The sequence below is a fragment of the Phragmites australis genome, chromosome 2 (assembly GCF_958298935.1).
Source record: "Phragmites australis chromosome 2, lpPhrAust1.1, whole genome shotgun sequence".
In the NCBI taxonomy this organism is placed as follows: Eukaryota; Viridiplantae; Streptophyta; class Magnoliopsida; order Poales; family Poaceae; genus Phragmites; species Phragmites australis.
In genome coordinates this window covers 44605237-44617166 of record NC_084922.1, presented here as the reverse complement: position 1 = coordinate 44617166, position 11930 = coordinate 44605237, and the positions used below count along the sequence as shown (strand labels likewise).

General features: G+C 43.4%; 1 protein-coding gene across 4 annotated transcripts; it reads right to left on the bottom strand.

Annotated features, from left to right (window-relative positions):
• Positions 1-1560: 1560 nt before the first annotated feature.
• Positions 1561-11606, bottom strand: LOC133909156 (phosphatidylinositol:ceramide inositolphosphotransferase). 4 transcript variants are annotated; one of them, XM_062351459.1, is made up of 13 exons: positions 11179-11601; positions 11013-11102; positions 9054-9140; positions 8888-8956; positions 8217-8297; positions 8064-8135; positions 7896-7956; positions 7723-7825; positions 7495-7590; positions 7368-7414; positions 7125-7285; positions 6765-6837; positions 1564-3353 (listed from the first exon to the last, which is right to left on the bottom strand). In XM_062351459.1, the coding sequence occupies exons 1-13, from the start codon at positions 11209-11211 to the stop codon at positions 2770-2772; spliced, it is 1557 nt and encodes a 518-aa protein (XP_062207443.1). In that variant the 5' UTR covers positions 11212-11601; the 3' UTR covers positions 1564-2769. The 4 variants fall into 4 exon arrangements, with proteins under 4 accessions (XP_062207444.1, XP_062207445.1, XP_062207443.1 ...); XM_062351462.1 differs by lacking the exon at positions 1564-3353 and adding an exon at positions 6351-6612 and having other exon boundaries at positions 11179-11587; XM_062351461.1 differs by lacking the exon at positions 11179-11601 and having other exon boundaries at positions 1563-3353; positions 9054-9192; positions 11013-11108.
• Positions 11607-11930: the final 324 nt, after the last annotated feature.

The following is an 11930-nucleotide window of genomic DNA, read 5'->3' as shown; positions in this document are numbered from 1 at the left end:
CACATGCACTTCACCCTTCCACGTTTTTGAGGTCAAACCATGAAACCGCCTCGCACGCTTCTCAAAGAGTGACTCACAGCTGCTTACTTTGACGTCAAGCAAGCATTCTGATGTCAATGTGTGTACTCCGTCTTATGATCTTGACCATCAGTAAGTCTCTCCCGCTCCCGATTCCTCGGCCCACCTTGCCACTTGCACCAGCATCTCATTTGCTTAACTTTGTCAACACATCGCATTCATCCTTCCTGCCAAGCTTTGCTTGACCTCCAGGTGCATAGCTAGGATCACCCTCTACTCCGTCTGGCCTCCTTGATCATCTGACACCAAACTCTCTGCTTGACCCTGATCATTCCGCTGTCGACTACCAAGTTACATCCATCACCTGCACAGCATTAAACAAGCAAAACATGTTTCTCTAAACCTCCAAAAACATATCCAATTAGCCCAATATCAAAATCCCTATCGAAGGACCAAAATCATGAAAAATTATGAACACCAAATGTTCCGATGTGTATAGCCTCTGAAGACCAGACCATTCGGTGGGTATAATGATTCTTTCTCTGAAAACCTCTTAGAAAACCTTTTGGTGAGGTGAGTACGAGGTCCATCACCGGATCATCTGGTGAGTACAACAACATCAGATCTTATTTTGCAACAACTATGTTAAATGTTCCCGTGTTCATCCGGTGCTCACACCGAACTATCTAATGTGTAGAACCACTTCAATACTAAAAATCTGCATCTCTGTTAAATGCTCTGGTGTACACTCCGGTGCTCACAGTCCAATCGACGAACAATCTAGTGCGCCTTTTCAACATTGGCGCCAAGAATTCTTCTCTGCTGGAAATGCTCCGGTGCTCTCTGATTCCATCACCGGGCCATCCGATTAGTTGATCTCTATTTTCGTCCCTACTCTGAAATGCTCCTGTGCTTACACTTACCACACACCGGACTATTCAGTGATGTCGAAAATCCTCTTGCTGTATTATCCGGTGAGTGTAAACTTCCTGCACCCGAGACAGAAACTCCAACTTCAACTGTAGGTAGCCATAATCATAATCACACACAAACACGTTCATATCAATGAAGATCAACTCAAATCCAATATTATCAGTGATTCATCACAATTAAATTAAAACACTTATCCAGTTAGTTTCCCATAATCCTTTGTGGCCATAACCCAGAAACACGATTCCACAAGAGCACAATTCCGTCAAGTACCGAGCCAGTACAGTTTGACTGTCGACCAAGCGTCAGCGCATTCGCTAAGCCGTACAGGTTTAACGTACCATTAGAGAAAAAGAAAGGTTAAAAATGTCTTCCAGAGTTGTCTTTCCGGGATCCAGAATATCACGTGAAAGATAGCTGGAACTCGACTGCTCGAGCATCGGTGGCAAGATGCACGGGAGACCACGGGCGCAGGAGGAGCAAAGGACTCCTGAAGGCTATCAATCCTTCCGGTCCTGCACAATAGATAAGGAAAAGAACTAGCGAAAAAGGGGAGGATTTCGAGGCGTGACCTTTCCCATAATATCTTGTGTCAAATCGTGCCGCGTTTTAAGATACTCTCAATCTTTCATCTTACTCGAGTTGATCACTAAGAAGATCCAAACAATCTCCATTATCATTAGAATTAATTAAATGGCTATAGTATAAAGTTGGATCTCGTTTCTTTTTTAAAAAATACTTTCAATCTCCAACTCACAAATCAAAAAATTAACATTGATTGTGCTGTCTTTTTTAATCACACGTGTATGTTTTTAGAAAATCAGATATGCAAGTTCTCTTTTGTTATATTATTCTTTTATTTCTTCATACTACTATATCCTAAATTGATTTCACAAAATATATGTGCAGTTGCTGATCAGTGTCAAAGTTGCAATAGGATGCCCTAGCTGACGTGGTGGCGCCCGTTGCCAAAGAGAGATTAATTAGCCGTCTGCTTCACTGGAAGCTGAGGCGATGGCGCCCTCCTCGAGGGGCAATTGCGTTTAAGCTCTCAATGATTCGTGAGATCATGGTGAGGTGAACTGTGGGTGTTCCTTTCATGCTTTCGGAGTGCCGACTGTGCCGTAGGTTTGTCCCAGCGGTTGTTGGATCGAGCGATGAACCGTACACCGCATTGCATACCGACACATTACATCACCTGACGATGTGGTCATGTTGATCGATGATCAATACGTGGTGTGTTCATTCATCCAACTACCTGCTATCTCAGTCAATCAGTAGTAGTGGTTGCCGAACGATACCAAATCCTGTAATTGTGTACCGTCGAATTAGGGTTGATGAACGATTGTGCTGACTCCCAAGCACTGTAAAACGTCTCGGTGACATGACAGTCTCGCCCCTTCACCACGAGACGAAGACGACGACCGTTGAGACACGACCTGCCATTCCGGCTCCGTCTCTTCTCTTCTCCTCTCTTCCCCTCCTCGGCAACCACGGCAAAGTCTTTTCTTTCCCCTTCTCTCTTCCGCCTAACTCGCCCTGCTTTTGGAAGTGTCCAACAGGCAACAGCCTTACTGCTTCCGCCTCCCTCCCTCTCCTCACCGCTTCTGTTTTGTTTTACCTGGTGCGGTCGCCGAGTATGGATCGAGAGATCACTTAAAAATACAATCTTGCAGCCACCTAATGCCGTATACCTCAGTTCTTTTTAGAGTTTAGAGTCTACTACCGGCCTTGGATTTTGCTTGTGTCACTTCTTCTCGTGATCGGCCGCATTGAGCAGTGGCCTCCGGTTGGGTTCTTGGACGCCTGCGAGAGTGGTATTTACTGCGCGTTTTCGGCGTTTCTTGTTTGCTTGCTTCCTAATTTGCTCTTGTCGGGGTTATGTGACGGGGGAATTGGAGTGATTCCTTTCCTTTTCTTGAATTGATCTCGTAGGTTTCTTTGGTGGCGATGGTGAACGACGGCGAGCAATCGGCGATCGCCGCCGTCGAGCCTGGCGTGGAGCGGGGCCGCGTAGGCGGCGGCGGGCGGCGGCTCGCCGAGGAGGGCTCGGACCAGGAGCAGGGGAGCCAGTGCTTCTCGGACGCCGAGGACCGGTCGTGGCACTCGCACTCGCGGCAAGACTCCGCCTTGGAGGACTACATCTCCACGAGCTGCGACGCTGGCGCCGTGGACGCGGCCGAGCGCGGCAGGAAGTCGTGCGTGTCGGAGTGCTCGCTGGACGATGTCGACCTGGAGGCGGGGCTGGCAGAGATCACCAAGGGCAGCCCCGACAAGGCCGAGAGGAACTGCCGCATCTGCCACCTCGGCCTTGAGAACTCTGCCGCCGAGTCCGGCGCCGGCATCGTGCTCGGCTGCTCCTGCAAGGACGATCTCTCCCGCGCCCACAAGCAGTGCGCTGAGACCTGGTTCAAGATCAGAGGCAACAAGTAAGCCCAACTGCTGCTATTTGAAGTGTTTCCATACATAATTTCCTTCGCATGATTACCATTATATGTTAAGTTTACAGGCTACTCAGAATTAAAATATTTTCGTCTATTGCGAGTTCGTTGCAACTGCAAACCTGTCATTATTTGTTTAGGATAGATGCCTTTGCGAAAAATGGCGTTTGTCTGTATGAACACATGGTTAAGGAATCTGTGGCAGGAAGTTGTTGTTTTGCTTTAGTTAGGTGGATGATGAAGGTTTCAATGGGATGGGGGAGGAAAAGGTAAAGTGGAATCAGTTAACTAGTAGGTTATAGGAAAGGCTTTGGAATGGCAATATGATAGAACATAGTCGATACAGTCAGATTCCCCCTTTTGGCCTGCCTTTTTCTTACAGATTCTTGTGTAACTCTCTTGATCCTCGAAAGTGGAAGTCACTTCGTTGTGGTGGTCTAGTGAGGCATCCTGTCAGCTTCCACTGAAATCATGGATCTTCATGGAAGATGTAGTCACTGATCATAGTTAACCGCAACTTGGTGCACCATGTGAGTATGTGCATGTTTGCAGAACTGTTTTCCTAACAATTCGTTTAGGTAGGCTGAGAAATCTACATAAGGTGATGGTTATAAGCAGTGCAGGTTATTGAATGCGAACAATTGTTCAGCAGCTGTGTTTTTCAGTGTTAAACGTTATTCAGAAAATGCGTAATTCTAATAAATTGATAAGAGTAGCAAGATTGTGCAGTTTTCCCTGACATCAGATGCCTCTGAGCTGGAGTATATCAAGTATAGATTTCTAGGTGACAGTTGTAGTAAAAATGAAGTGCAGAAAGGGTAGTGAGGGGCTGAAGGCACCTTGCGTAAAAGGAGAACCTAGTGTAAGCTATTCTGGGCTTTCTCCCCGCTCTTGGATATTCATCATGCACTATGTGTACATCCAACGTACTTGAAACTAACTTTGCACCAAGCTATTATCTTTAAGAAACAACAATGATGAGATTCTTTGAGTACAAGATTTGAAGAAAAAAGATAGCGGTAAGTGCCCCTTCAGTTCAAATGCAATCATCCAGAAGATGTTTGAATCTAAAATTTTACTACATCAGAAGATGTTTGAATCTAAAAAAAATCAATGCTAGGGTATGTGTATTGAAGTCATCTATCACAAACTTTTAGGTATGTTCACTTAGATGCAATTTATGAAAGTTAATCCCTATTCTTATACATGATACCAAAAGACACCCTCTTGAGCACTTACGTTTAATCATTTGAAATTGAGGTAAACATCTAGAAATATTTGTAAGAAATGCAAATATGCATCAGTATCCTGACAAAATCACAGACATAACTTCTGTTCCAGTAATTCAGAATTGTCTCTTCCTCAACCGATGTTCAGATGAAATTGGGCCTTTGTCCGATTCAGCTGAAATTCTGTTGATTTAAACTATTGCCTTTGTATCATATTGAAGTCTTGTGTTGCTCTGTTATCCTTGTATTGTAGATACCTAAGAGGAATTATCAAATGTGTTTCATTGGTGTCATTCAAGGAAATTTGCTTTCCGATATATTTGTTTGAATACAAGCACAGCTTTGTTTTAAGTGGCTCCATCCTTTCTTTTTATTGTCTTAGGATCTGCGAAATCTGTGGCTCAACCGCATGCAACGTGGCAGGTTTCGGTGATGCGGACTTCATTGACCAGTGGAATGAATCAAGCAACACCGCAACTGCCCAAGCAACATCCACCGAACCTCGGAGGTTCTGGCAAGGACACCGGTTTCTCAACTTCCTTCTTGCTTGCATGGTGTTTGCTTTTGTTATATGTTGGCTCTTCCACTTCAATGTTCCTGGATGAGTCTTGGTGGCTTGGTGCTCATTGCTCTTAATAAAAGCTCTAATGCTATTACTGGTAACCTATGGGTCAATGTCAGAAAGCAAGCTGCCTGAGTTGAACCGAAGATTTGAAGAGAGTTGCTTGGGTGAAGGATTATGCGAACTTTGTAGAAAGGATGATAACACATGCAGAAAACATGGAAGGCGGGCTATTCCGTAAAGATTGTAAAATGGTGCACATTTGTGATTGATGGTGGAGATGAAAGCAGGGACTGCAAGATCCTCATGCTTTGAACACGTTTTTGTTAATTAGATTATCGCATATTCTCTATCTGCTTATATTATCTTTACAAATCAAACAGCGCAACCAAGAGAAATGAATCTCGCAGAATTTTCATGTAATTTTTTTTCAAGAGACAGCAACTTGTCTGGGACAGAAATCTTGCATCGCAAACAGGAACTTGTCTTGTTAATGATAGCCACTCGTTGGATTTGATTTTCCCAAGAGGCAAGGATCGACGTACACAGCAATATCAGTCGGAGATTTGGCTAGTTTAAATGACCAAGGTATCGAACTAAATAACAGAACGTGGGGTGTGCAGCGGGTAACATGCAGCTTGCGTGATTCAAGGAAGATGCACTCACCTCAACCGAGCAGCAGCAATCCGCACTTAACTGCAAAGTCGGCAACACTTGCAATTGCGAAATAGGAGCAGCAGCAGAAGTACCAAGCAGCACATGCATTTATTCAGAGAAATTCAGATCCATGTGTTTGCTGATCCCAGGACCATAACTATTTGATGTGGCAGAAATGCGACGATCAGTTCAACTTTTACCATCGCGCGGACTTGTAGACAACCTGTCGGCTTTACAAGCTGTGCATTGCATTCAGTGGACTCGGGCCGTGAGCCAGCATCGCTGACATGGGTTCAAGTGCAGCATACCGGTGCCGAGCACGCAAACGGACGCATGCGCTCATCATCCCATCGTCGTACATGTTGCAGCGCGCTGCACGCGGAGTCCGCAGCAGGCAAAGCGCTTTTTCTTTAGAGCGCCGTATATGTGAGGCATCCTCTCGTGAACCCGGTCGTCTATCGTCACAGGATTCGATATGCCCGGATAAACAGCTGAACATTCAAAGGTACCACAAGTTCGAACAATCACTACAGATTGCTCACATACAACGGCCAATCAGCACGAATTATCCATGGCAATTGACCAGCTAATCGCTATGTACATCGAGATCAATTTTTCCCCTTATATCATCGATCTGAAAGGGTCTTTCTGAAATATGAACGACGAGGGTGGATACTCGAGTTCAACTGAAGTATGCAAAACTGTAGCAGCTGCCAAAGAAAAGCCGCGAGATTTTTACAGTTTCTACCACTACTGCAACACCTGCCTCATTCATCTGCGACAATACCATGGGGAGCAGATAAAAATGTGGGTGCAGGTACCCTGAGAAGCCTTCAACATACAGAGGCACCAGGCAATTTTTTTCCCAGCAGATTCCCCTGTTGATGTGAAAGACAATAAACCGATGAATAGAGGCCGATCATGTACCAGTGGGGGTGGCATCAGAGACAGTGTGGTTCAGGTCTTCGCCATGCTTTCCGTTCATCTGCACTCGTTGTCGCTGAAATAATAAAAAAAGGATACATTGAGAAAACGGCAAAAGGGGTCCTAGATACATGTCTACAGCTCAGCATATGCAAAAGTCCAAATTCGAGCATATGATTTATAACGCAGAACGAAAAGAAAAGAAGCTGTAATTGAACTGCAAACGCAGTCCGGTATATTTCATCTTTAGGGGAAAAAATACTTGAAAAGGTAAGTTTTTGTGTGCATCAGAAGTTATTCAAAAGTATTAAATTATTATTAAATCTAGAAAATGTGAAGTGGATAAGAAATACTCTATAATACCCGATCAGTAGCATCAACGGTGTTTCCATTTAATAACTTATGGAACTCCTCCCTCATCCTGCTGTCCTTCTCAAGTTTATGGAGCTCTTCCTTCATCCTGCCATCTTTATCTTTTGAACTTACAGGAAGCAAAGATAATCCATTTGTACGATCTGGCATTTCTGCAGAATTGCCAGAAAAGCTTATTACAGAATGTATAATATGGAAAATTCTGGATGGTTCCAGGAGGGTAAAAGAATGTACCTGGCAGCTTTGTATCAACAAAGAACACGACCAAATTAACAGTGTACCTGTGGAAACAGAGTTTGTCAAAAGGAAGGCAGATCCGCTTCGAGACAAATCATATCACTGAAATAAAAATTTGTCCTACCAAGCAACAACAACATCCACGCTGTAGTGCTTGCGAGAGCCAATTATAAGAAGACTCTGAATTATAGCCATCAGCCAAGCCAGAAGCTTAATGAACCTAAAAAATCAAGATCCGCCGGTGAGACTAGAGCATATATCAGGGTTGAGTTGGTAGGGAACTGAAACGAAAATTTACACAAATTACAGACACAGAGGGACACACAAGAGCACACACATTAGAATTCAGTACCTTTTTGATCCATACTTATGGTATGTGCGCACGAAAACAAGAGTAAAGATCATGTGAGATGAAAATATCAGATCACCGCAACCGAAAAGCACTCCACGGGGAACTGCAAATAACAATTTGAATCAAGATAACTTTCCACCCACAAGAATCAAACCTACAAATGAAGGACTTACAGTTGATTAGGAGCACTTCAAGCACATTATTGGGTGGTGGAAGAGTGGCTAGTTTAGAGCCCTATGAAAGAAAAAGGTAAATGGCATCAGTAAGCCTTCATCGAATGCTTTTGTGAGTAACAGTATATAATTCAGTATGTTTTAGCTAAAATGTGAAATCAAGGTTACCTCACGGCAGTGATAATTTGGACCAGGAAGCTGAGTGGAATAGAACGTAATGATCCGTAAAAACTGTGAAGCCTGGAGGAGAAAAATATGACCACTTGTTGGAACATGGATACACTTGTGTACACCATCAAAGTTAAGACAAACCACACTTACAACTAAAAAAGCAAGCACCCTGCGCCAGAGTAGAACAGTGTAGAAGCGTTTGCTATGATAAACAAAAGGGTGAAAACTCCACTGCAATACCACAAACAAATTGTCATTGATCAAGTATTATAAAAAAATTAGCACAAGAAAATTAGGAAACTATCTAAAGGATGCCAAGGGCAGAGTATAGAAGCAGGTCGTTCAAGTATATTGGACAAATGTGGCATCTTTATCATACAAGAAAATGCTGCAACATATTCCATCAAAACAATATTTTTACTAGTATTGGCAATGGCAAATCCAGGTAAAGCCTCTATTACCTAACACAAACATAGAAGCTACTTGCTAAATGAATGTTCCAGTTTACCAAAAAGTAGTTTATAGTGGAGTTTCCAATAATCAGGCACCAATCCGTTGATTCATTGCTTTCATGTTGCAAACCATGAAGTTTAACATAATAATCTTTATAAACATCCCTTCTCGTGCTCTTTCTGAAATCTGAATGATATTGCTTTCAAGATGTGTTTGTTTATTAGGCCGTAGATCTTTCATTTACAATTTATACTTGATAAAGGTCCCAGGTCATGTTAATCCAGACATAAGACATAATAAAATATGCAGACACTCTTGGTACAAGTAATCAAATCAATAGACAAATAGTGCAGCAAAAAATCACCTACCAACAGAAAGGAAATGAAGATGAAAGTGAATACACTCTCGCTAAGGTAACCTTTGTCTTGTCCGAGCTCCTAACATATAGAAAAGTGCCGCCGGTGGAACAACCAGGTCAGTACTGAGTATTCTTTCACTGGTGCGAACTGAAACGTAAGCAGTGACATGACATACCGGAAGGGCCATAAATCCCAAATCCTGGAGCAGCGGCCCGGGCTGATGCAAGTAATGTACTCCTCGAGCAGCCAATCCATGAATATACTAATTATAGGTAAAATGATTGCATGAATCTCCAAAATCATCCATTATTGAACTGATAAAGTATGTTTATAAGTAAATTTTGAGAAGGGAATGCAGAATAATGAAAAGTCATGACATTAGGATTTTCATAGCCTCAGAAAGAGAACCCAGATAAAACTAAAAGGAAAATAAAGAACTAATATTAGCAGACAACCGGCTTGTTGTTTTGTAACCTATCAAGCCTTCTAAAAACTAAATTGTGTGCTTTCCTAATAAGCACTTTCCTTCTCTCTCAATTGTGCACAGAAAAATCCCATAGTGCCTTCTGAGTGCTACAAAATTCTTGTTTAATCTAAAAAAGCAAGCTGCAAAACAGTTATACTATGGAAGCACCAGCAAGTCCCCAAGAAAAAAGGAAATGATAAAAGAGATTAGAGCAATTGAGGGAGGCAGATCACTAGGGCAAGCTACACACATATCAGGCTAGAACAAAAGGTCTTGTACTACACTAAGGGCCTGTTTGTTTCAGCTTACAAATTGTGATCGCTGGATTGTACAATCTGCAGAAGTTGGTGGATTGTACAATCCAGCTTTTACAATCCAGCTTTTACAATCCAGTTTTTTACAATCCACAATCTACAAGTTGTTTTTCACAATCCACGACTGAAACAAACAGGCCCTAAAGGATTACAGTGTTTGGGACACTTTAGAACCACCTACAAGTAATTCAGCCAGATTGTCAGGAAACGTCATACATATATATCAAGCTAGCAAAATGCCTACATCATCCCGAAAGGAATATCGAATGTCAAAATAATATGGTTGCGCAATTCAAATTAAGTGTCAAGAGATAGGTTTCTTTAAGTCTGGATATGTGAATCTTCTACATTCCAAGTCAAGTTAGCCAAAGGATGTTATGTGTAGTGTTACTGATGTATCTTTATTGAGGTCTAGCAAGTAGCAATGCTATTTCCTTTCCTACAAAGGAGGCATAAGGGGTATCGTATTTGTTACAATGAAAATCAGCAAAGGATGCCCCTAAAAGACAGCAGACGACTCTGAAGAGATACCCAGATAACTCCCACAACGGCCATTGTTAAAAAGTCTTCCAACACAAGTTGTCCTACTTAACATGATTATGTGCAGACTGTAGAAAGACAACAGTTTCATGGAGACTTCATAGAAGAGAAGAAATGCCTTGCTAACTAGACAAAGAACACTAATGTTTTTTAAAGAATTTGATAAAGTATAAATCAAGACTTGCAGAATCTAAATAAACAAAAAAGGCAATCGATCTAATATATTTCCAGGGAAGGCATCAACATGTACATGCATGCAAACTATTGGAGAAGGCACAAGGCAACAATTTAGCCCAGCAACACAATTTGCATCACGATATATTGCTCTTGACCTTGGTTTCAGCTCACCAAATATTTAAACATCAAGCTTGCCCGTTCTTCTACTTTCTGTGTGAATTCTCAGCTATTGCACACAACATGGAGCATATCTCAGTAGCTCCTAATGATGTATGCACAGAAGGCACATCGAAGAGCAATTTTTACACTGTAAATGTTTCTACGATACTCTAGCCCTCATCAACAACAAATCAACATGTGTTCGTGAAAATGTTTAACCAGTCACACGCTTAGCATAAACCGCAGTATAAATGTTTTCACTTCAGGCAAAATCATTATAGGATTGGTGACAGTCCCCCAAATCAAGCACCAAGTTTAGCAGCAACGACACAATACAGAGATGACTAAAAATGCAAAAGGGCGACACGAAAATTCTAAACGCCCGGAAAACAGCAGCGCGAACTAAGAGGCCACGCCACAATCTCGTAATCATACACACAGGATTCAAAAATCAAACGAGATCGACTGAGAAGCTCACCTGAAACACCAATCCTGCAAGGAGCAATCGCCACTTCTCGAGCAGAAGCTGCAGCTCCGCCGTCGTCTCCGCGCCAACCTTCCTCCAAAGCTGCGCGGACACCAATCAGAAAACTTCACAAGCGATACCTAGAACAGGGGGGGGGGGGTGCCCAGCGAATCGAGACCTTGGTAGCCTCCCTCGCGATGTAAATCGTCATGGCCGCAGCTCCCGCGCCTAGTCCTCCGCCGGTCGCCGCTACTTCCCGGTGGGGTCACACCCATGCTCCGATCCGCACATCACTGCCGGGATCGCGGCATCCCGCGCCGGAATTTGCCGTCTCGTAAACCCCGCCGCCGCTGAGTGGACGGCGATCCACCTGAGGCAGCTAGCTCTCGGGCCTCGGCTCGGGGGAGCGGAGGGGGCGGGCGCAAATGCGGTTTCCAGAGAAACGCGACGAGCGGGGAGTGGGTGACTGGTGGCAGGCCGCCGCTGGGGAGTCACGACTCACGCGGCGACGGCGGTGGCGACGGTTTGAATCGGGGACTGGGTGGGGGTGTGGGCGTTCGGGAAAATGGAGGCGGGGTGTGGGCGTTTTGGTAAAAGCGGTGGGCCGGCCAGTTCGATCGGAGCAGTTTGCTCTCAGCCGCGTTGATTCCGAGGGAGGACTGGACTGGAAATTCGTCTTCGCCGTGTTGAACGTTTCTGAATCTGACACATCCAGCGGTTGAGGCTGATCCATGAACACCCACACCCCGAGAATAATATTAAATAGAATCGTATTACATATAAATTAAAGTATGAATATGTCCATACACTATAGATACGTTATCAAATGAATAGGTAACGATGATGAAGCTCAGATATAGCTGAAAATAAAAAATAAGATTCATTAAAAAAATTATTTTTTATTTATTTTTATTAATAAAATGTGTCTTA

Coding starts and splice junctions, on each gene's coding strand:
- LOC133909156 (XM_062351459.1), bottom strand. CDS start 11,211: ATGACGATTTACATCGCGAGGGAGGCTACCAAG. Junction 7,415..7,494: donor GTGGATGTTGTTGTTGCTTG/GTAGGACAAATT, acceptor CTGTTTCCACAG/GTACACTGTTAATTTGGTCG. Junction 3,354..6,764: donor CTCTGATGCCACCCCCACTG/GTACATGATCGG, acceptor ATCTTGAACCAG/GTCTCAGCGCACTGCTTGTG.